This window comes from Melopsittacus undulatus, chromosome 3 (genome assembly GCF_012275295.1).
Source record: "Melopsittacus undulatus isolate bMelUnd1 chromosome 3, bMelUnd1.mat.Z, whole genome shotgun sequence".
Classification (NCBI taxonomy): Eukaryota; Metazoa; Chordata; class Aves; order Psittaciformes; family Psittaculidae; genus Melopsittacus; species Melopsittacus undulatus.
This window is the reverse complement of record NC_047529.1, coordinates 99,426,401-99,449,473: the sequence shown is the minus strand read 5'-3', so window position 1 is coordinate 99,449,473 and position 23,073 is coordinate 99,426,401. Positions and strand designations below refer to the sequence as shown.

The window sequence follows — 23,073 nt, the reverse complement described above, 5'->3', positions numbered from 1 at the left end:
AGACCACATAACAAATGAAGTGCTGCAGTGAAGGATCTGTGACCATCTACCACACTCAGTCCAAAAGGCATTCCCATTTCAGGTATGAACTCTTTATCTTTCAAGTCACAGATACTTCTGCACACAAACTCAAATGCCATTCATACTCATACTGTTCTAAAGCCACTGGCCACATTTACAGCATTAGAACTCAGGAGGGTGATGCTCTGAGCCACCAGCTGCATGAGCTTTAACAGCTCTTTCTCCAGGACTTTTCAAGCACAGATCAACACAGCCCTCACATTCCTGTGCACTGGTGGCTGATAACCTCAGTGGGCCCTCAAGTGTCTCACTTGTGCTGCTCACTTACCTCACAAAAATCTTCTCTATTTCCTCCAGTCTGTAAACTTCCTTCACTCTGGGCAGAAAAGACAAATAATGTGATTTAAAGATATTTCAGCTGTCCTTTTCTTGTGTCCTAGCTACAGGGAGCGCCGAACAGTTCATTTTGTACAGCATGAGGTGATCAGGCATGGCTGAGGTCCACCCTTCACATCAATCCAGTCCCATACTTCTCCTGCTTGAGAAAACCTGACATGTGCATACAGTGCATGCTCAAAAGCAGCATATGAGCCTCCTCACTGCTTTTTTACCTCAGGGGGTATACCGAAGAGGAATGGCAACAAAAGTCAGGTGCTTTTGTTTTCTCACAAGGCAAGTTCACCAAGGTCAGCCCCAGGCAGGTTCTGGCCTCAGCATGCTATCCTCCCAGTAAAACTGAACTGCCTGATCCTCCCCATCGATGTCCTCAGGGATGCCACAAACTCGTATTTTACCCTGAGGTAAAACCAGCTTTTTGTAAAAATCAGTGAAGATTATTCAGAGCCATAACTCTTACTACGACAAATTGCTTTTGGTTTTGTTGTTCTGAGACACAAAAAGAAAATCAAAAAGCTTCAAAAGCACTGCCTCTGATCTGACACCCCCACCACCTATTTCCTACATGCTGCTACAAGCATCAGGCTACAAAAAGTACAGTTTGAGTAGGAAAGGACCCTCCCACAACCCATTTCTATAGCTCTCCTTACTTCACCTTCAGTCCTCCCCAACATTTTGAGCTCCTCCTGTTACTGCAACTGTCTGTCTTGGAGTTTCACTGAGACCCCACTCATTATCATTCATTAAGCCACCAAGGAGAACATCCTCTTTCCCTTCCTCCAGCTTCTCTCACAGTATCACAGCATTTCTAGCTCTGAAACAGAAGCTGTTTTATTCACAGGAACTATCTGATACCCAGCACAATGATGCTCTTATGCTCCACTGTAGCAAAATTAATGAAATGGAAGGTCAGGAAGCAACCAAAGCTGAAGCTCTTTGTTAGGAACTTTCATGGGATTGCAAGGAAAGCCTTCTCCTCAGGCTAAGCATTTGGAGATTGTAAATACTGGTCAGCACTTCATTTATCTATTAGCAGTCAGTATTTCTGTACTGCTGCTGATCCTTCAGGGCAGACAAAGACACAGAAGTCTTTGCAATGATTAAGCTAACTGGGTGATAGACCTACTACAGCACATATTTGAAATCAGCACCAGCCAATCCACCTATTATGAAAACAAGACTATCTGATATGTGAAAGGAGGGCACAACTTCTCCACTATCAACCTTTATCTTGGATATTTTAAGGGCTTTCATCCTCTTTCCACTGAACATAACAGAACTGTAAATTTCAGCTTGAAATTTAAGTCTCCTTCAGTTCCTTATCTTCATCATCCAACACACCAAAACCAAAGCACACCAGGCTGAAGAAAGGAGTCCTCAACTCACCGGATGGGGTTCATATCTGGCCGGCTAGGTTTAGACACAGCTTTGACAAACTTCTCTGCCAGCTGAATCCTGAATGAAAACAGAAGGAGAATCCAGAAATCTAGCAAGATCTTTGGCACAGCAGCTAGCTAACAGTTTCAGCAGAATAACTGACTAAACACTTCAGTACATGCTCCACTGCTAGCCTAATGAGTACTGAGCAACTTTTTTCATCCTGTCCTCCCAGCTCAGTGCCAAGTGATATTGCCCATTATTCATTCAGAATGGGTCTCCATAGCTCCCACTGCAAGCCCACATGCTGCTGAACACACTGGTGTATCAGCAGGAAAGCAGCACTAGTAGAGACACCATGCCCCCAGGGAAAGAAACAGAGGCTTGTCCCTTCTCCCTCAGCCAGTTGTCAGCTATACTCATTCATATTCCCAGGATGCTCAGTTTACGCAGACTGAGCCTGACTCACCCAAGACTAAGAAAGGAACAAGACCTGCCCTCATAACACAGAGACGATACAGCTGGAAAAGGCTGTAAATACTTCAACTTCAGAGCGGGTTCATTCACAATTCATCTTTATAGCAATGTTTCAGCTGAATGCACTTGCTTCCCTGTACTCAGCATTCTCCTACTGTGTATGGTGTTTCTCAGTTACTCCTACTCACATACAAGAAAGAAGCTTCTCCCAGATCCTACATACCTCTGGTTGAAATGCTGCTTTCGAACATCGCTTCCATTCAGCACCAAGACATCAAGGATGTGGATGGCACTGATTTTTCTCTGGGCTTTCCCCTGTGGAGGGCAATACAGAAATATACTGATCAGGCTTTTGCTTTTTTAGCTTTGATATGTAGCCTATTTTTTGACAGGACATCATTCTCTTCTAGCAAGAAAACACCTTTCCTCAATACTAGAAGCACACAATTCCCTGCTACACATTGTATAGTAACACACCATCCTCCAAGAACTACTGTAGCCCAGCTGCAAAGTTCTGTCTCAGAGGAGAGAGAGAGAAGGCAGGACCACAGATGCCATCACCAGTTCTCTGTTCCTAATCAGGTACCACAGCAAGCGTGCACTGCAGAATCCCCATCTGAGATGCCAAAGGACAGGCAAAGTCCCAGGCAGCAATGACCTATGCTGTGAATACACCATGAGAATCTTTTCCCCAAGGCAAAGACTGCAACCACTACTGAGCAATTATGTATTCAAAGAGCCATAAACACATTATGTCATGTTGTCAATGTCATCTGCTACTGCATGTACAACAGCAGTAGCATGTCAGGTCCAAAGTGTTGAGTCCGTATCTCTAGCACTGGACAGAAAGAATTAACTTAATCCAAAAGAGTTTCTCTAAAGATCGTATACAAAAAAAGAAACCTTGCACCTGGCACAGATGGAACATTTATTCTGCAGTATGTTACAGAGAACAGGTGAAACTGCTCATTGTGCTTGCAGCCATTTGGTAAAGGAGAGAATAGACTCCTACCTCTCCTTTCAGCTCATGAACAATCTCCACAGAGAGAAGGGTATCTCGTGGCAGCTCCGTTTTCAAATCCAGCTTTGTCCAGCGATCTGACTGGCGACCATCCCAAGTGTAGATCTGTGATTTCTGTGTGTAGAAGGCCAAGTCAGATTCAGCCAAAGCTTCATGAGGGCAGGGGTGAAAGAGAGATCTCTGACTAACTGCAGAGCAGCCCTCAGAGAATCTTTTTGTCCTAGGCTGTCATAAGCAGTTTCTTTGTCAGAATTTTCAAGGAAGAACCTTAATCTCTACAGCAAAGGAACAAAAACACTCATTCTAATCTGCCAGTGACTTTTCATACGCACAGAAAGAACCAGAAATAGAACACCTTCAAAAGGACAGTGAAGATAATTAGAGACACTAGAAAGTGTACAGGTCTCTGTGTAGCCTGCAATTACAAAGCCAGGGTTAATTAGTGTGAAAAGCAGTGGAGTCACAAAAAAGAAGCATAAAATAACTAGTCTGAGGGACTGCTGATGGGGATCCTTTCTGGCCTTTAAAGACAGGAAAGGATGGGCTTGAAACCGCAAGGCAGAATAGCAGCACTGAAATGAACCAGCAAAACTCACAGACTGTTCTCAGCACTTACCCCTAGCCCCAAGAGGAACTTCTGCTCACTTCCAGACACCATACACCGGTAATCTAACACTTGGCGAATTTTCTCCAGTGTACTGGAATTCAGAGGTGTTGGTTTGTAGCTGAAGGTATCAATGTCCATCCCCTAAAAAGCAAAGTATGGAAAAGGCAGATTAGGTACAATACATCAACAAGTAAGCAAATACAACTTCTACATAAAACAAGGATCCCTAGAACTAGCTTATTCATCTGTTCATTCCTATGGGGAAAGTTCAGTTTGTATGAAAGGACTTGGAACAAGCTTCCAGGTAAAGCCTCACCTGGATCAGCTCAAAGAACTTGGACTTTGGATCTGAAGATGAAGGTGCAACACGAGCTTGATCAGGAATCTGAAAACAAATTCAAATAATTGATAAGTATTAGCATTCTGACATATTCATAAGAACCCTTCTGGTTCCAATACATGACAGAACATCCTGCCCCTGAATCCCTTTTCTTGGAATTCCAGTTTTCTTTGAATTCCAGTTGCTAAGGAGGTAATCTGTCAAATAAAAGGTCTCACGTGCTTTGCAAATTTAATGTAGGCATACCAGATATCTTGGGAAACAAGAGGCAAGTTCAGAAAGTTTCAGACTATATCTTTGATTTTATGCATGTTTTGATGAAATACTGTTCCACTGAATTCACACAATTAGCCTGTGAAACTGCCTGCCAGACCTATGGCCCCACTGCATTCAAGTGCTCAGGAAACTGCAGACTCCTCAACAAGACCTTTTGGAGAGCTCTGCTGCTTGGGAACTAGCTGCTGAGTTCACTCTGTGCATGATGAAATATTCTGAACAGCAGCAAAGAAGCCTCCTCAGTTAAGCCATACACATAATGAATCAGAAACATCCTGTTTGCTTACATAAAGATTGAAATGGTCTCTGACTTTCCTACAAGCCAGCATGCTACACCTCTGGCTATAAAGTCCTATCTGTACTGCAGCTCCCTTCTTGTTTCAGCACAGCAAGACACCTTCACAACCTCCCTGCTTGGCAGCTTGCTTACCCCCCATAGCTGGAGACACTCCTTTCGGATTTCAGCCTGCCGTGGCTCCATCAGCGTCCTAGATAAAGGCAGCACACTGTTAAGATGGTGAAGCTTCCCTACTCTTGCAGCATTACATATCCCAGCCCTATAAGACATGCATCTTTCAGTGTTTGGCTTGGGAATGACAAACATGCACTGTTCCTCAACTCGTTACACAAAACAGGATGCTGTCTTCTTTTCCCAACCTTCACCCGCCTCCAGTCCCCATGTTCAGCTTTGTTTCATGGCTTGCACTACTGATCAACAGCTATCACTCCATCTGATGGAAGTATCACTGGGCATCAAGACTTTCACAAGTTATTCCATTAGTATGAACTTGCGCTAATCTCCCAAAACTGGGTACATAGCACAGCTCGCAAATAGTAATGAAGGCCTACTGAAAGCCACAGAAATAAAACAGTTTCAGTGTTAGGATTGGCTCCTGGCTACCAGACTCACTCAACTTTCTACTACATATTATCTCTAAATGACACCTGAACAAGAAAGTTATGCCAGGGAAACAGCTATGCATTGCAATGGCTTTAGTTTTACCCACGGAATTCCCATCATCAGTTTTAAGTAATTCTAGGTATGTAACTTAGATGCTTTGAATTGCCCCTAGAAAATGAAGAGCTATGAATCACACCCAGATGGTTACTGTAGAATTGAACATACCAGCTGGAAGTTACTTCTCTGCTTATATTCCTGCTGAGAAGCAGACCCACTTACAGTAATTAGAAAATCATGCAATGCTTGGAAGTCTTCTCAACAAAGGTGATAATAGACCATCAACTTTCAAGACTCCTCCAGCCACCTACATGTTTCTGCAAATAACTCGGACAGAGCTACCCAAAAGCACTCTTCACTTCCCTGAATCCAAAGGCCAAACCAAGTAACAGCTCAAGTCAAGAACACATTAAAGAAGGGCAAAACAATTCATTTACAGCAGCTTAATTCAATCTTCACCAAAACCCAGAGGAATATACTCACGTGTCTTGAACAAAGGCACGAATTTTCGCTAATGCCTTTATCTGAACTTTGCAGTGGCTGAAAGAGAGAACAAGTGTCAATCAGGAAGCAAGTTAACTGCCACCAAGATTGTTCTACTGTTCAAAACAAGAAGGAGTGTTGGGACAACAGGAGGAAACCAGTCTGATCCTTAGAACAGTGATGAATCATTGCCAACATGATTGAAAATGTCAGGAAGGCCATTGGGAAGAACTAGGCAGTAGCCTCCTTTCTTTGCTAGACAGTATTCAGGGGCCAGTCACTAGCAGTATATAATATTTTTCTCTGCATGAGGTACCTCTGCTCTGCTAAGTCTCCTAGGAGGCAAAAGCAGAGCAGTGTAGTGTCATCAAAAAGTACCTCCAGGAGTGCAAGAAGCTACTGAAAGCCGTATTGATTAATCTGCCTACAGGCAGCAGCTCTCATTGCCCACAGGCACTCACTTTTCATTGGACTGGACAATGTAATCGTAGAAATCCTGGTCGCCTTTGATCACATTCAGTGGGACAACAAGGTTCACATCTACATCTGAGTTACGCAGCTGGTTGAGTCTAATGTTCACCGTGAAGAGATAGTCCCGCACATCATCAATTCCCACCTTTAAGCCTTTGCATATCAGGTACCTGTAGAGGAAGGCAGAGAGATCACATGGATTCACATCTTCCGCACAACCAACTTTCTAGCCACACTCCCATTACTGGGACAGTCTCCCAAATCACAGCAATTTTCTTCCTCCTGGGTATCCCTAGGAAGGTGCAACCTTACCTATCACAAAGTCATTACACATTTCCTATGCTCTGGAAAGACTGGGAAATTCAGCCTTATTGAAAAGGCCCACAAATCTCCCTCAAGTAGTAAATCAGCTCTGCTAAATTTGACAGGTACAATGATAACACATATAATATGTGCTAGCTTGACTGGAACCACAGTTGTTTCATGCAAAACAGTTCACCTGCTTTCTCCCCAGAAAGGTAATTTGGCCAGTATCTTCTTTACCTTGTCAAACATCATAAGTCGCTAAGCATGTGAAATGTTTCCTCCTCCGAGACAGCTGCCAACTGAGGCAGCTCACAGAGCTTCCACTAGACTTACCCAAATCCATCCACCACTGTATTTAGAGGATAGGGTTTCTTTAATAGTCCCCTCATGCTCAAGAATCTCACCTCTCCGAATTGGCAGGACGGCTTGTCACAGGTTTAAAGATGCACACTCGCTCAAAGCAGCAATACAGCAGATAAATAAGTCCCACACTGAATGGAGTGAAGAGGTCAAAGGTTTTGCAGACAAAATGTCCTCCTAGGAAAAAAAAAAAGAAAACAAACCAGAAGAAGCACACCTATTCCAACAGATAATAAGGAATCAAGGCGATATCAGGCACCTCAATAAGCTTATCTTCTGCAGAACTGGTAAGACTATCTTTGTACAACTAAACAGCAACTAAACCACACTCCTGAAGTGGGCCAGTGGGGCTCCATGAACCATCTTCCCCATATTTCTGCAGCAAAGCGAAAAGCATTTCCCTGACCAGGATCAAATCAGTATGCATGCTCTCTCATGAGCAAATCTTCTCTCCATGCCCCCAACTTCTCCTTCCAGGCCCAAACTGTGCCCTATAGCATGGCAGCATGCTATGCAAAAGTCTCAATGGAACCTGAGCTCTAATATGTGCAACAGGAAACCTCAGGCTGGAAAAGAAAACTAACAGATGTTTTCTAAACAGAATAACTCACCATCTAGAAAGAAAAGAGACTATGGTGCCCCTTGCCTTCAAACAAGATTCACAATTTCCCCAAGGAAAAAGCAGTCTTACACAGCTATTATCTATCCAGACAGGAAACACTTAAAGAAGGTTGCTCCTTTTCCCACATCACATTTGAGACTACTGCCAAGTAGATCATCGCCTTAGGTACTTCTAAACATAGGGCACAAGATAAATGATAACTTAACGAGTGTTTTTATCTTCTGTACCAGTGTCAAAGGCTAACTAAATTCAGCAGAAGGGAATCATCAAAACCAGACGGAGCTGTCATGTTCATCATTTGGCAACAATAAGGTATAACTAAGACAATGTGAGGCATCATCTTGTTCTGATCACAGAGATGGAATATTTAAAGGAGAAAAACCACAAGTTAGAGACAAGGATGAACTGGATAAACACTACTCTTTGTTCCAACCAGAGAGTACTGCTAGAGTATTCAGGAAGCAGTTGGTCCAGCTAGTGCCATAGAACTCAGGTATACTGTCCAGTTATCACACCAGTGACCTTAGCCCAAGTCTTCTACATAACATATTGTAAGAGCTTTAAACTAATGCATTTTACCTCATGCCTGTACTTAAAGCAAGACAGACAGAGATATTTGTCCCAGTTCTCTTTGCTTTGTGACAACCATCTCAGGATGTACATGTACAGGTTCAGTTCTGTGCAACTAAGCCTCACTGCAGAGCAGACTTCATAGCATGTCAATATGCTTCCACAATTCCACCTACACCTTTGAGAATAAGAAAGAAGATGAATGCATAAAACATACCTGTCCGGACAATGGACAGTGCTGTAAGAAACTGGCAAAGCATGAGCTGTTTGCTCAGGATTTCTTGCAGATTCTCCTGACCCTCCACTGAGAAACCCTGCAAAGCACATAGCATGTGATTAGTATATCCACACATCTGCCAGTCAACCAAAGGATTCTGTGCAGCTAAATCACAGAATCAAGATCATTTCTGTTTCTTCAGTTTCTTGTTTTTTCTTCACTGAGAATTTTAATTACATGCCTTGAAGAATTTCACAATGTAACCACGGACACACGTCAAATATCCTACTATATGCAGACCGAGGTAACATTTTTGGTCATTAGAGCAAGAAGATAAAGAAATGGACCAACCCCATCAGCCATTAAGAAATGCACTCCCTTTTGATCAGTGTTGTCCAAAACAAAATTCCGGAAAGCCGTAATGTTCTCTGGACGAGTGATATCTCCATCTCCATCAATCCCTCCCTCTCCTAAGTGAAAAAGAGAAGACAATTACTAACATGTTTGCAAGTTCTGACAAAAGATCTTTCTGACAAAAGATGTGCAGGTGATCTACTGTATTCAATTAACATTTAGTCAGCAATTACAGACCTTGAGAGGCAAATAAGCATTAATACATTAACTTGTTCACCACTGAAGATGCCAGTTAATTTAGGAGAATTATCCAAATTGTGTGGTCAAGGCTAGACAAAGCCATGTAACAGCCATGCTCAACTGATCAGTTCTACATTAGCCTCAGCAAAAGACAAATCATTCACTGCCCTTCCCCGAAATGAGAACTGATGACACAACTACATAATATTCACATCCAAGTAGGAATAACATATAGTTGAACCTACTAAAAAATAATGTAAGGTCCAACCTCACTGGCACAGCTCACCTGTTAATAACAGGTTTTCACAGACAAGGCAAATTATTTACATTATGAATTAGCAACCTTATGCTAAGTATTCAGATCATTCCAAAGAAACACAATACTCTATTTTCAAACACAATGTAATCCTGAATTGAAAAAAAGCAATGCCAAATTAACCCTCTGAACAAGTTTATAAAAGGAAATAAGGTTTGTGCATGAGTGTTTGCAGCTTTCCCATATGGCTCTTTCCAAAAAGAGATACATTGTCCTCCAGCTTGGTGTTTTAGAATGCTAGCCTAAGGTGTAGTATAGAGCTCAAGAATGATAACTCTGAAGAAGCTTGAACTTCTATTTGGTATTAGTCCCTATACATCTTCTGCAACTACAGTTCTATTAACTGAACTGGAAGACTAGAAAGCTGCAGAGTTCAGGATGCATGATAATGCTCTGATAACTAAATTCCTCGTCAATCATCCTGTCAGTAAGTGCCATGACACCAGAATATGTGACCATTCCTCACAAGTATCACAGTAGTCTACTTCCTTCCCATCACTATAAGAGAGTTTGTACACATCTCACTAGACTTCACAGTGTAATAGACAGATGAAGAAAATGCATCAGTCATTGGGCTATTCATTTCTCAAGGCATCTCCTTCTATCCATAAGAACACCAGTTTGCAGTGAGTTATGAAGATCCAGATGCTGCAACTGTTAGAACAAAGTGTTCATCTGCCTTGCTGCCCTTGCCATGAACCTTCACTTGAATAGATCTAATCCTGAAGTGCTAACTATTCTCCAAGAGTTCATGGTCAGGTGTCAGAAGTGGCAGTCAAAAAGAGTCAGTGATTAACGGAAGCAGGGGGGAAGCACAATAATGGAAAAGCAAACCCTCTTCTGTACAAGACATTCACACTAGAATTTCCTTTATACAGTGTGAAGTGAGAAGCAGGAATATTAGCAATCCTTGTGTTTCCCTTCCTCTTCCTAGAAGCTATGCAGAAAGAGGGCTCAAACATATGACCATGCTTAACAAGTTACCTTCCACAAGGTGAGATGTAGCAATCATCTGGGTGTACACCTGCTCAGTCTGTCTCAAAGTAAAACATGTTAGCTTAAACCTCTTCAGACTGAGAAGCTCACTAAGTCACAGTGATTCAGGTGCAGCCTCTAGCCCAAACCTGGTTTATTTGTTTTTACTAAGAGTCCACAATCAATTACCAAAGCAGACCAAGGGAGGTCCGATATAGAAGCATACGGCCAGTAAGGCAAGATTTCCATCTCTGGTACTGCTAAAAGACCTGTGGGCAAGTCAGGACACTGGAGCACCTCCCCTGTGAGAACAAGCTGAGAGATTTGAGGTGGCTTATCCTAGACAGGAAGGCTCTGCGGAGACCTTACAGCAGCCTTCCAGTATTTTTTAAGGGGGTCTACAGGAAAGGGAGGGACTCTTCATCAAGAATTTGTTAAACTGAAAGAGAGATTTAGATTAGACATTAGGAAGAAACTCTTTACTATGAGGATGTTAAGTCCTGGCACAGGTGGCCCAGAGAAGCTGTAGCTGTCCCATACTTGGCAGTGTTCAAGGCTAGGTTGGATGGGGCTTTGAGCCCCCTGGCCTGGTGGGAGTGTCCCTGCCCATGGGAAGGGGTTGGAATTAAATGATCTTTAAGGTCCCTTTCAACCCAAACCATTCTGTGATGCTGTGGTAAGTCATCTCACTGTGTTCCAGGCTGACATTAATGAATTGGGAAAAATACTGTCAAGTAACCTTAAAGCACTTTACAATGTTCAGATAAGCAAAGCACTCAAGTACCAATTATGGTAACGGACACACATTCCCAGAGCAGACTTGAAAGAAGTGTAGAAATGTGACTTGATATGCAAGCTCACCAGTGCCAGACTCTCTCGGATGACAGCCCTATCCTACCTTGCAAAACAGTTCCCTATAAACAGATTTCTCTTAGATCCCAATACCAGCCCCACTCCTGATGTAGAGGCTGCAGCATAAGCAAAAACATCAGGTAACACTCACACATGCACTACATACCATAATAAGGTTCAAAGAGCTCACTGGAGGCAGAATAGAAGTCCTCTAGCTTAAAATCATTTGGTCCTTTCAATGTCATGCCAAATCCTTTCGCATGCCACTTCCGCCTCCACAGGACATACTCTGAGAAGCCTCCAGGACCAGCACACACATCAGCAAAGTAGAGCAGCTCTGCATCTCGCTCCTTTATCAAAGGCCTCTGCAAAGGGAAGTGATGAAATTCTACTGGTCCAGACACAGCTCCCAGCAGTCAAACCAGACACACCATGAACTACACTACTCAGAGAAGTCTCAAGCACCTATTTTCACAGCTAGTATCCTAAGGATTCTCTTTTCTCCCCACCTTCTCCATTCTGAGAAAGCATTGCTATTTGAAGGTTAAATAAAGGCCCTCACCCCATGGAAGTCCTTCGGGTTCGTAAACATGTAGTCAAAGACATGGTCCATATTTGCCATCTTCATTGCAGCCCTGTGATCACATACATAAGGATCTATTGAGTTTCGACCTTGACTCCCATGGCTGAAAGTGGATATAAACAGGAAAGGGACTATGCTACTAGAAGTTTTGCAAACCTGTTCAGGAAGAAAACTCCACGGATCATCTCATATGGGTTAGATCGTGTTCGGGCTCGACGCATTTCTTCTCCATCCAGCTCATCAAATACACTCTGCAGACAGAAACAAAATTGAGCTGGGTTGACACAGGTTTGAAGGATAGGTAGGCATGAGCATTTGCTACCCTCACACTTTTCTCCTTAAAAAGCAAACTCCATGTAGGTTTGGTTCACCAATACAGAATGGTTTTTAATATCACATGATGATACTCACTCTTCTTCTAAGCCACCCCAGTTCTTAAGCAAATTTAGTGACACTGAAGAATTCTGTACTGATAGTTCCAGAGCCTGACAATGGGGTTAGCCACCTCAAAAGCAGTCCCAGCCTAAGGTATTTCTCTTGTACATATACATACACTCACACTCCACTGCAACTTAGAAGGGCATGATAGAAAACTAGGAGAGAACATGGAACATACAACAGAAGAAAAGGGAGTTTATTTCCTTAGCTTATTCAAGTCTTCAGCCTTTTGGTCCAACTAAGAAAAGGAGACTCTCTTCATTCATCAGTTTGAAGGCCGAGGTGCAAACCAGGTTGCTGAACAGACGGTAACAGCCAGGATGCTAGGTCATAGCCAGGATGCTAGGTCATACCAATGGCATGGAGGTGAAAGAAGATGTTCTGAGCTCTTGCCAATCACCTAGGTAAACTACTCAATCCTTTTCAATATTCACTTACTTCCCCCAACTTTAAGTTCACCTCTAAAGGAAGGGACTCACCTTGCACTGCAGGACATTATGTAAAAGCTCTTCACTACAGAACTCTGTTTCATCTTCAATCACCATCTTCCTCTGGAACAGGATAAGAACACAGGTAACAATTAGCAAAGATATCAGAATGCATTTCAGAATATCATTTCAGACTGCAACACGTGCCAATAATGGATGAAGGCTGCCAAACATATAATAGGCTATATTAGCAAAAGCACAGCCAGGAGGCTGAGGAATTATTCTTCCCTGTTAGGCATCCTGAGAATACATGTCGAATACTGCATCCAGTTTAGCAAGCACCTCCCCCTGGCACAAGGCTTATACTGGAATAAGCTCAGCAAAAGGGCCACCAGGACAAAAAGGATGCAGAAGCACCTGGTGTATGAGAGACTGAGAGAACAATTTGTTCAGAATGGAGAAAGGGACATCCCACTGCTGTCTATAAGTACCTAATGGCAGGAAACAGAGAAGCTTGATCTAGACTCTCAGAAATGAGCAGCAATAGGAAAAGAAACAATGGACACAATCTGCACACAAAAAAGATGCCCATTAGCCACACAGAAATTTTCTTTTGTCAACTGGGTTATCAAACACTGAAACAGATGAACAGGTTGTGAAACATCCATCCTTAGGCACACTCAAAACTCAAACAAAGCCTTGAGCAATTTGATGTAGTTGGACCTGTTTTAAGCAGGAAACTGCACCAGCAATCTCCAGAGGTTTCCTGCAGTCAAGGTTGTTCTACAACTCTGTGACAAGGCAATTGTTTCAGGCTGAGCAGTCCTGTGTTGTCTTGGGCTGGTAAGTACCAAGATGTAAAAAATTACCTTCCCCACAGTCATCCACTCCTTCAGCTCCTGGGCATCAGGGATTTCCGTGGTACACTCGAGGCACCAGTCTACCTCCTCGTAGGCACTAGGCTGCAAGTGCAAGACATGGGAAGAACCAAAGACATTTTTGCTAGCAAAATATAACTAATTGCTCCCTGAAAGTTTGCCTCCCAAGTCCAGCATAAGGTGTTATGCTATGACTTTGGGGCCAAACATACAGTTCTTTTTCTCCTACTCTAAAATATTATTTGTTTGGATTTTTTAAAAAACTAAATAAAACTCAAACACACACCTCTCCACACCACTCTCCTCTCATTAGAGTCTGATAATCAAGACAAAGCAAAAGCCTAGAGAAGGTTCCTAAGGTGCATTTTAGAGACACTGCAAAAGAGAGAGTTACAAAAAAAAATACAGGCTTAAAACACTTTGATGATGTCAAAAAGGATTTTTTTTTTCCCCCACCGTTAAAATTGAAATGATGCTACTTCTCGACAAAGAGAGGCTGCTAAGATCTACTGACCATATATTTATTACAGTGGTATCATCCACAAGGGTTAATCACACAGAACAGTTAACTGCTGTGAGCTGCAGAAACACACTGGAGGATGGGACCTAAACCAATGAGCCTACAGAACAGGTCTCAAATTCCTGGCTCTCAAGGAATAATCTCCGATATTATTTTCAACTACTGAAAACAATTCAAAGAATGAAGAGTGAAGTACTATAACATGCACCAGATACGACTGGACAAGTGATGCTGCCCTTGACTAACAGTGGCTAGGACCTTCTGGGTTCCTGTCCTTCCAGTCCTTAAAGGGGGACTACAAGAAATTTGGAGAGGGACGTGATACAAGGGGGAATGGTTTTAAAATGAAAGGGGGACATTTAGATTAGATATTAGGAAGAAATTCTTCACTGTAAGTATGGTGAGGTGCTGACACAGATTGCCCAGAGAAGCTGTGGCTGCCCCATCCCTGGCAGTGTTCAAGGCCAGGTTGGACAAGGCTTAGAGTAACCTGGTCTATTGGAAGGTGTCCCTGCCCATAGCAGGCAGATTGTAACTGAATGAGCTTTCAGGTCCCTTTCAACCCAAACCATTCTATGATTCTGTGATTTCTATTTCCCAATGTTCTTTCCTGTTACAAGCTTGATAAAACACAGAAAAAAAATCTGAGCATTTTATTTAGGACTATTAAACAGAGAAAATAATTTTTATTTCACCTACACAGGCATGAAAAATTATATACAAATAAAAATTAAATTTGCTTTCAAGCTCTTTAGGGTTTACCAGTCACATTCACTACTACACACTCAGACACAAATCCTACAGACCACAGAAACAATCCATCTGAAACTAGTTTTGTGCAAAAACATTAAGACGTGATACAGAACAAGTTTTGCCATGCTGTTCTGGCACAAAATAAGGCCTGGGTCTAGCCATAGGAGCCACTTAATGGTAGCCAGTTGTACCAGACAACACTGAACATAATACTTGAGGGCAAATCCTGAACACAGCAACAGAAAAGGGATTCAAAACATGAAGTACTTACCTCTGGCTCATCCTGCCAATCGATATTGAGCTCCCCATCAAATCCTTTGAGGGTCAGGCCAAAGCCTCTCCTTCCCTTCTGGTTGGAGGCCTCAACAATATCCTTCCTGCCTTGGCCATATTTTCCCAGACCTTCTCCTTCCCGGAAGCCCATCTTGGCCTGTAAAGAAAGCAAAGGGAGCACACTCAGGCAAGTGCATTTGAGTTTATGTAGTAGTACTGAGGTCAAAACATAGCAGGGAAAGTGGCATATCACCCTAAAATGAAGGCATTGAGCATTTTTAATCTCAGTTGTGGTTTTAGAACTTAATATTGAGTTACCTTCACTTTCACACGAGAAAGCTAGAGCTGAAGAATAGTGTTTGAGATGACAGTAAACTACAAAAGGTTCAATAATTCGAGGACTGCTTGCTCAGAGGGAGAAGTACTGAGGAGCCTGCAGCCATTCACAACAGTGTTCAATAAGCACAGAAGGTTCATCAAACAGAAAATGCTGGTACACAAAAGAATTCATGTTGTGGTGATACTCTTGGTTGTGAACATGCACTCACATACATTTCAAGCATCAGTTAAAACTCCACCTAAAACTCACGGAGGAATGCAAGACCCATCTCTTAGGTTAAAAGAAGTATGATCATTAACTGCTAGTTTCTCAGGCTTTTCTCCTCATAAATTTTAGCAACAAGAGAACAACAACAAAAGCATGAATGCAATCAATTTCACTCCTTCTACTATGTATCTACAAGACAATAAGTAAATAAAAGACATAATCCCTAAATTTCACTTTGAATTAATGTTATTCATATAGTCCTTCCTGTTAGAAGCAACAAAAAACATTGTTTATTACCAGTCTGTATGACAAGCCACACAAGAACATCTGATAGGTTTTATGCAAAGGTACGTGGTGTTTTTCCACTGCCTTTTCTGCCTGGCTCTAAATCAGACCTTGAAGTATGTACACCAAATGTGACAGCCACCTACCCTGTTATACACTGGTTTTCTGAGGACAGAATAGTGCACATCTAGTAATCAAGGACTGGTTTGTTTGTTCTTTTTTACGTACCTAATGCTACCGCCTAATTCAACCAGACTTGGTATCACATCAATCTTTACATTCACATTTATGAGGCCTTACAAACAAAAGCCTCCTCAACCCAGTACCAAAAGCTCCTGTATGGTGGCAACTGAAAGGATACATCTTAACTGGCTCAGAGAGAACTTTGCAGTGAAAGACAGTGTTTTGCTAGAATCAGCACACTGCAGCCCAGTGCCAAAAATGCACATGGACACATTCTGAAAGATCTGCAAGAGGCTTGATCTGCAGAGGTACTATCAGCACCTCTCACACTCTGGATCCCATTGAGTTTTGATTTGAGCAAGAAAGTTCTTTTTTTCATGTAGAGATATAATCCTGCTGGTCAGCAGCATTCCACTCCTTCAGAGGCAGTATCTCCCTGTTCCCACTCCTAGCAACAGCCAGCACTTCTCAGCTTCTAGCAGACTTCTAACTTGACAAAGGCAGGTAGAAGCAGGCCTAGAACCTTGGAAAGATTGCTAACCCCTGCTCCTGTGAGTATGGCACCAGCACAGAACAAAGAGAGACCCAAATTCAGTCCCCAGTCGAGTAAATAAAATAAAAGCCTCCTGTTTATCTCAAGTAATACACAACTATACATCTCATCTTCTCTGCTGCCCTTGGAAATAACATTTTTGTTTCTGTTATCAAGAATAGAAATTCCTTCAGGATTACAAGATACTTGTGATACCACAGTGACAAAGTTTATATCAGGAAATAACTGTAACAGCATGTGCCGAAAAAGACTCATCTTTTCTACAGCCTACTATTGCCTTTAAGCTCAGGAACAAGTTGCTAAATTTGGAACTACCATGACACATTCAACCATTTTATTAGAACTTCCTAAAAGTTCTTTATTCCCCATACTAACACTGTGCAATCCACGTGATCACCTTTAAAGTTAAGTTGTCACAGTTGCCATTGTTCACAGTTCCCTGCCTTTCCAAGAAATTTCTGGCCCTACATAAAGCAGAGTGGCACTACTTGGAATACCATAATAATTAAGGTAGTAATTCTACAAGGGTATGACAGCCAGCCTCCAAGACCAAACAAATTAATGTCAATCACAGGCTTTAAGGCCTTTCTCACAAGGCATTTGCTAATACAATCATTGCAAAATAACATGGTAGGACTTCTTTCCAAGTTCAGCAAGCTGCCTAACACAGAGGTCCTTCCCTTCACATTCATCTCCCTGCTCCCAGGCCTCGGACATGAATCAACTATTTTTTAGCAGATCCCCTTCAGTCAAGCTCTCCCAGAGTCCCTCAGCTGCTCAGCAGCTGGCACAAAGCAGCAGAGAACCCTGGTATAAGGAGGATCAAATCAGAATCAAAAATCCTTTTAAACAGACTGTTCCTTTCACTTTCCTCTCATCAGATCTTAGAGTTCGGTCCAAAACTATTTTGACCTACCATGAGCTTTTGGGAGACACTGTTATACATTGAGTAGCGAGATGAAGTACCCTCCACAAGAGAGTCTTGTTTGAACTCATTGCTGAAGACTGGTCTTTTTTCATCGTTCTCACTCTCAGACCCACTGCTGCTACTGGAAGACTCTGAAAACAAACATTAAAAAAAAAAGTGAGAAAAGTGAGTATGAAAATGGAAGAAAGACATCTCATTAATCACATTAAGAACTATACAGTGTGACTCATTAAATCCTCTCTAAAACACACATAGAGATGACACTTCAGTATGTCAAATGGGCTATGCAGAACCAACACCTGGTTATCTGCCCCTCTGTGTCAGGCACACACAAAACCTCTGTGAGCCAATGGACTCCACACCCCACAGAGGGCTGGGCAAATCCCATTACAGCAGAAGAGAAGCCCACAGCATCACCATGACAGCACACTGCAGTGTGCCTAGTCTTTGCAGTGGCCTTGAAGAGCTGAGAAAGTCCACAGAGATCCTCTCCCAAGAATAATGACAATTACTGACACCTTGATAAAACACACTGGAGTTTCCTACCTAACTACAGGTGTAAACACATCCCTAACTTAACCAAAAATCCACATGAAGTACACAGCATCTACCAAATCTCTTGCAGGAAGAAGAGTTCAATCCCTTAGTCCCCATATTAAACTTCAGTTTGACTCCACTACATATCTCAGTAGCAAAGATCCACAAGTTCACTACAGTAAACAAGATATTTTTTCACCTCTAGAGTTTCCTGATGCATACAAACTCAAGTGAAAGACAACATTAGAAGACACCCATCTAGTTTAAAAATACCATGACAGAGACAAAGGTGTGAGAAAGAAGTTAATCAAGCCAATGGTACAATCAAGGGAGGCTGTGAATGCTCCATCCCTGACAGTGTTCAAGGCCAGGTTGGATGAAGCTTTGGGTGATCTGGTTTAGTTGAGGTGTCCCTGCCCATGGCAAGGGGGTTGGAACTAATTGATCTTAAGGTCCTTTCCAACCCTAACTATTCTATGATTCTGTAAGTACCACTACACACAGCAGGCACTCAAAAGAAGCTTTTGTCACCTGAAATTCACCTGAAACTGATGCAGCAAAGAAAGCCTTCATGGGCAACAACCAAGGAAGCTCTGTGTGTACCAATTCCATCTTGATTTTCAAACGTCTGTCACACAAGCTACATTTCTCTTTCCTTCACAAAGTTTTTTAAATTCAACAGGATCACAAAGGCTTTTGCTTTAGGGTCAGTTACTGCTTTCTGCTTCTCCAGTACACAGTTTCAACTAACTTTGCTCCCTGCTTTTGAGCTGTGTCTTATCTTCCAGAGGCTCATGATGTGCCTCACACGCAATACCCACTACATAAATCACAATTCTCCTTGCTTTTAACATTAGCTAGACCATGTCCAGTTGAGATCAGACTTTCAATCACTTCTGTAACCCAATCTTCTCGCTTTCATCAGAAACCACAATGGGTGTAACAGACTACTAAACAACTAACCCTAACTAAAATGTTGTCCTTGAACTGTATCAACTTGTTTCATAAACATTAAGGCTCACAGACTTTGACTCACGTATGAACTCAGTAATCAAAAAGGTGAAAAAGAAAAAATACTGGTTTTAATTTTTCAGCTTAGCCCTGAGTTCACACAGCATTCCTTACCCTAGCTCTCACACCCCTCACCTCTGACCTCCTCACTCACCTCCAGCCTCGATAGAGCGCCACACATACCCTGTCACTATGACTATTCCCAAACTCATCTTCCATACACATCCCCTTCCATTTTCATAAGATGAAGGCTTCTTTATGTGTCGAGGCCCTTTCTCACTAACACTTTATGACCACAGGAAATCCCAAGACTCAGAAGTAGCAGACATGACCATGAGGCAACCTGAAGTACCATCCTGAGAGAGCTTAAAGCACTCTGCAACAGCAACACCAACTGTGTAGGGTACTTGCCCCATCGTTAGCATACCCCAAGCTCGAGGTGAGAAAGCACACTCCAAATTAAGTAAATGAATTGCCTACTTTTTCTTTCTGAAACCAAACACCTCTGAGCTATCACAACTCCCACCCCAAACCACACTGAGCCAGCAAAAGCAATGGTGCTACAATGTAGGAGTCCCAGTCAACGCAGCCCTTTGCATTCATCTCAATGTATCACATTTCTGCAGATGGGGAAGATTACTGATTTTTATTTTTTAAACAATGGAGAGATTATAATGTTTCTTTATGGCACAACACCCACAGCTCCTCATTACTGAAAGTTTCCAAACCAGAAATAACTGCTGGGACTGAAGAGATTAATGCTGCTCATATATTACAAGAACTTTTACTGCTTTGGACCATGCACTGTCACCTTCCTAATGTCTATTTCCTATTTCTGAATTCATGCAGTTCCCAGACGAAGCTGTTTACATGAGGGTTGTTGTGTTTTGTTTGTTTGTTTTTTAAAAAAAGCTTATTAAAGAAAAATTTAAAAAATCACACCAATCCAGGGTTGTAAACAGCAATAATCTAGTTTTCCCCTAACGAAAGTATGCCCCTGAAGGCTATCGGTTAGAATTTAGGAGAGATTGGTTCAATTCCTACTTATTACTTAGATTACCAGCAGCAGAATATACTTTATCTCCAGCCTTACCTTGAGTAGTATGATTACTACATTGAGTTTCATCATCTGAAGTAGAACTGAGGGTTAATCCCAAGTCTTCTATCTTCTTCTGCTTCTTTTGGGGGCTGCTAAATTCAGGTTCTGTCCTTCTCTTCATTTTTGCTGAAAGAAGGTAAACACACTTGGTGAACATTAAGCAAATTAACTTTCTCCTGCATGCTGAAGGGTAATGCACAGCAGCATGGTGGCATAGATCATTTAATGGACTTTTCAGTATCATGCTTCTCAACTGTAGTTTGCTTTATGTAAAGGTATTGGGTTCTTTTGAACTTACCTTTTTTAATTGCTAACCTAAACTAAACAAACAGGAAACCTATGCAGAAGCATCTCTATTACTGATGACTTGAATTTCAAATAATCTCTACCACCTACTTACTATTAAATGCTAGCAGGTGAAGATAACTCAGATGTCAGCACTTTGATAACTTAAATATATGATAGTTGGTGTCTAGCAATAAATCAAAAATAATTTTATCCAACCACACACATGCAAAGAGGAAATAAGGTCAATCTAATGGAGAATGTGCAAAGTGGAACCAGTGTCTCAGAAGAGACTCAGAACACCTCTGAGCCCACCTCTGCAAATGTTAATTAATAAAAGAACTTGCAGTGTGCCCAGAAAGCCAACCATATGCTGGACTGCATCAAAAGGGGCATGTCCAACAGGTTGAGAGAAGTTTCTGCCCCTCTACTCTACTCGCCTGAGACCCCACCTGCAATCCTGAGTTCAGCTCTGGAGCTCCAACACAGGAGGGACATGGACCTGCTCAAGCAAGTCCAGGGGAGAGCTGCAAGGATGATCTGGGGCTAGAGCACCTCAGCTATGGAGACACACTGAGAGAGCTGGGCTTGTTCAGCCTGAAGAACAAAAGGCTCTGGGGAGACCTCATAACAGTCTTTCAGTATCTAAAGGGGACCTACAAGAAAATTGGAGAGGAACTTTTTACAAGGGCATGTAGTGATAGGGTAAGAGGGAACCCCTTTAAACTGGAAGAGAGTAGATTTAGATTGGATATTAGGAAGACATTCTACCCATGAGGGTAGTGAGGCAGTGGCACAGGTTGCCCAGAGAAGCCCCATCCCTGGCAGTGCTCAAGGCCAGGCTGGATGGGGCTTGGAGCAATCTGGTCTAGTGAAAAGTGTCCCTGCCTGTACAGGCAGGTTGGAACTGGATGAGCTTTAAGGTCCCTTCCAACCCAAACCATTCTGTGAACTTTTCTACAGGGACTTCTAACAGAGTTCTATTAAATACATGTGCTCAAGCTGGGGGGTGTTTATATTTTGACCAGAAATCATTGGCAAGACATCAAGCTTCTGGCTGTGGCTGATAAACTGCATAAACCCATAGAAAGGACTAGCACTCAAGACAGAGCTAATAGAAGTTATCTGGGAAGGCCTGCAGAAGACAAGAAACAAGGAACAGGAAAACAAGTGAAAATTAAAAAGGCACACATGCTTACAACACTGGCTAAACCTCCCTGCTATCAATAAAAAGCAACAAAATCCTACTGATGTTTATTTTTCTACATAGAATCGCTGGGCTAGAACAGATGCCCCAGCTCGCTGATTCTTTATACCTCTGGTATCAAACTTTTTTCCAAAAACACAGGCAGCTTAAAACCAGCTTCTCTATTCACCCCCTGAACTCCAACTGCAAAATCATCCCACTGTGGCCAAGAAACCTATTCCCTTCCACCAGCAGATCTTTTACATCAATTTACATTTCCTTGCTCTTACATCAATTTAGAAGCTTGGGTTCTTGGGGTTTTTTTTCCTTATTTATCCGAAACAAACTGGGCGCCACTTCCCGTTTCTCCCGAGAGCCTCTCTGACGAGGCGGCCGCACTAGGGGCTCACACCGCTCCTAGCCCCCTCTAGGCACACCTAACTCCTCGCCTTGCCACGGGTCCCTTAGGGCACGATTTCCCGCTACATTTCAAACCACGCGAAAGCGCCTGCCCGGTGACCGACGCCCGGTGACCGACACCCGCTCCCTCCGCACACACGCAGCCGGGAGGGACGCCCGTCCCCGGGGCACCACCTGCAGGGGTTCCGCTGCTCTGAGCCCGCACCGCCCCTCACCAGGTCCGGGGCAGGGGTCCCGCAGCCCGCCGGTACCGGAGCCGAGCTGCACGCTGCTGGTGCGGGGCACTCAGGAAGGCAGAGGAGGCGGCGGCCCCGTCTCGCACGGTCCCGGCGGCCCGGCCCGTTCCTCCCCCACCACCTCCAGTTTCTATTCCCCGTCTGGAGACGCCGCTGAGCACCGCCCCCTTCCCCGGCGGGGTCCTCCCCGGAACGGCGGCGCGCGCCAGTGACGCACTGTCCGCGCCAGCACCAAGGGGGTGGGTCTGTCCCCGCAGGCGCGCATGGGCAGCCTCAAACCCTCTGCAAGGACCCCTGGGGTCGCTAGGCAACGCAGGCGGCGCCGCGGCATGGCGGCCGACCCGTCCGCCGTGGCGCCTGAGCCACCCGCTCTGCCCCGTCTGGGAAAGCGGGGAGCCGGAGGCCTCGGTCATTCCCGATGGAGGAGAGGTAGGGGTGAAAGATATTGGAATTGTATGTGAAATGATACACAGTTACAAAATCTAAATATAAAAATGTATTAAAAGCGTGTCAAGGCCCATGTAATTCTGCCACTGACTGAAAAGGAGCGCTTTCTACGAAAAACAGGGGTTTGGTTCTAGGCTTCTGAAGGAGACTTGCCTAACCAGCACCATAGCAGTGACTGCAGGCAGCACGCCCCAATCCCAGCCAGGGCCTCCGCCCTTCCCTGCCCGTTGGAAACGGCATTAGT

At 43.3% G+C, this 23,073-nt stretch overlaps 1 protein-coding gene across 1 annotated transcript in view; it reads right to left on the bottom strand.

Annotated features, from left to right (window-relative positions):
- The window catches only part of CMTR1 (cap methyltransferase 1), a 31,314-nt gene extending 8,806 nt beyond the window's left edge, over nt 1-22,508 (bottom strand). The window contains exons 1-21 of the mRNA XM_005145330.4: nt 22,362-22,508; nt 20,250-20,381; nt 17,597-17,739; nt 15,111-15,269; nt 13,558-13,650; nt 12,740-12,811; nt 11,979-12,073; nt 11,802-11,874; nt 11,406-11,604; nt 8,854-8,972; nt 8,503-8,599; nt 7,138-7,270; nt 6,418-6,597; nt 5,957-6,013; nt 4,946-5,003; nt 4,216-4,284; nt 3,909-4,040; nt 3,284-3,406; nt 2,495-2,586; nt 1,804-1,872; nt 350-397 (exon numbers count right to left, since the gene is read on the bottom strand). Coding sequence (XP_005145387.3) covers nt 350-397; nt 1,804-1,872; nt 2,495-2,586; nt 3,284-3,406; nt 3,909-4,040; nt 4,216-4,284; nt 4,946-5,003; nt 5,957-6,013; nt 6,418-6,597; nt 7,138-7,270; nt 8,503-8,599; nt 8,854-8,972; nt 11,406-11,604; nt 11,802-11,874; nt 11,979-12,073; nt 12,740-12,811; nt 13,558-13,650; nt 15,111-15,269; nt 17,597-17,739; nt 20,250-20,376 — 2,138 coding nt within the window. The 5' untranslated portion in view covers nt 20,377-20,381; nt 22,362-22,508. The remainder of the gene's footprint in view (nt 1-349; nt 398-1,803; nt 1,873-2,494; nt 2,587-3,283; nt 3,407-3,908; nt 4,041-4,215; nt 4,285-4,945; nt 5,004-5,956; nt 6,014-6,417; nt 6,598-7,137; nt 7,271-8,502; nt 8,600-8,853; nt 8,973-11,405; nt 11,605-11,801; nt 11,875-11,978; nt 12,074-12,739; nt 12,812-13,557; nt 13,651-15,110; nt 15,270-17,596; nt 17,740-20,249; nt 20,382-22,361) is intronic.
- Between the last annotated feature and the right edge of the window lie 565 nt (nt 22,509-23,073).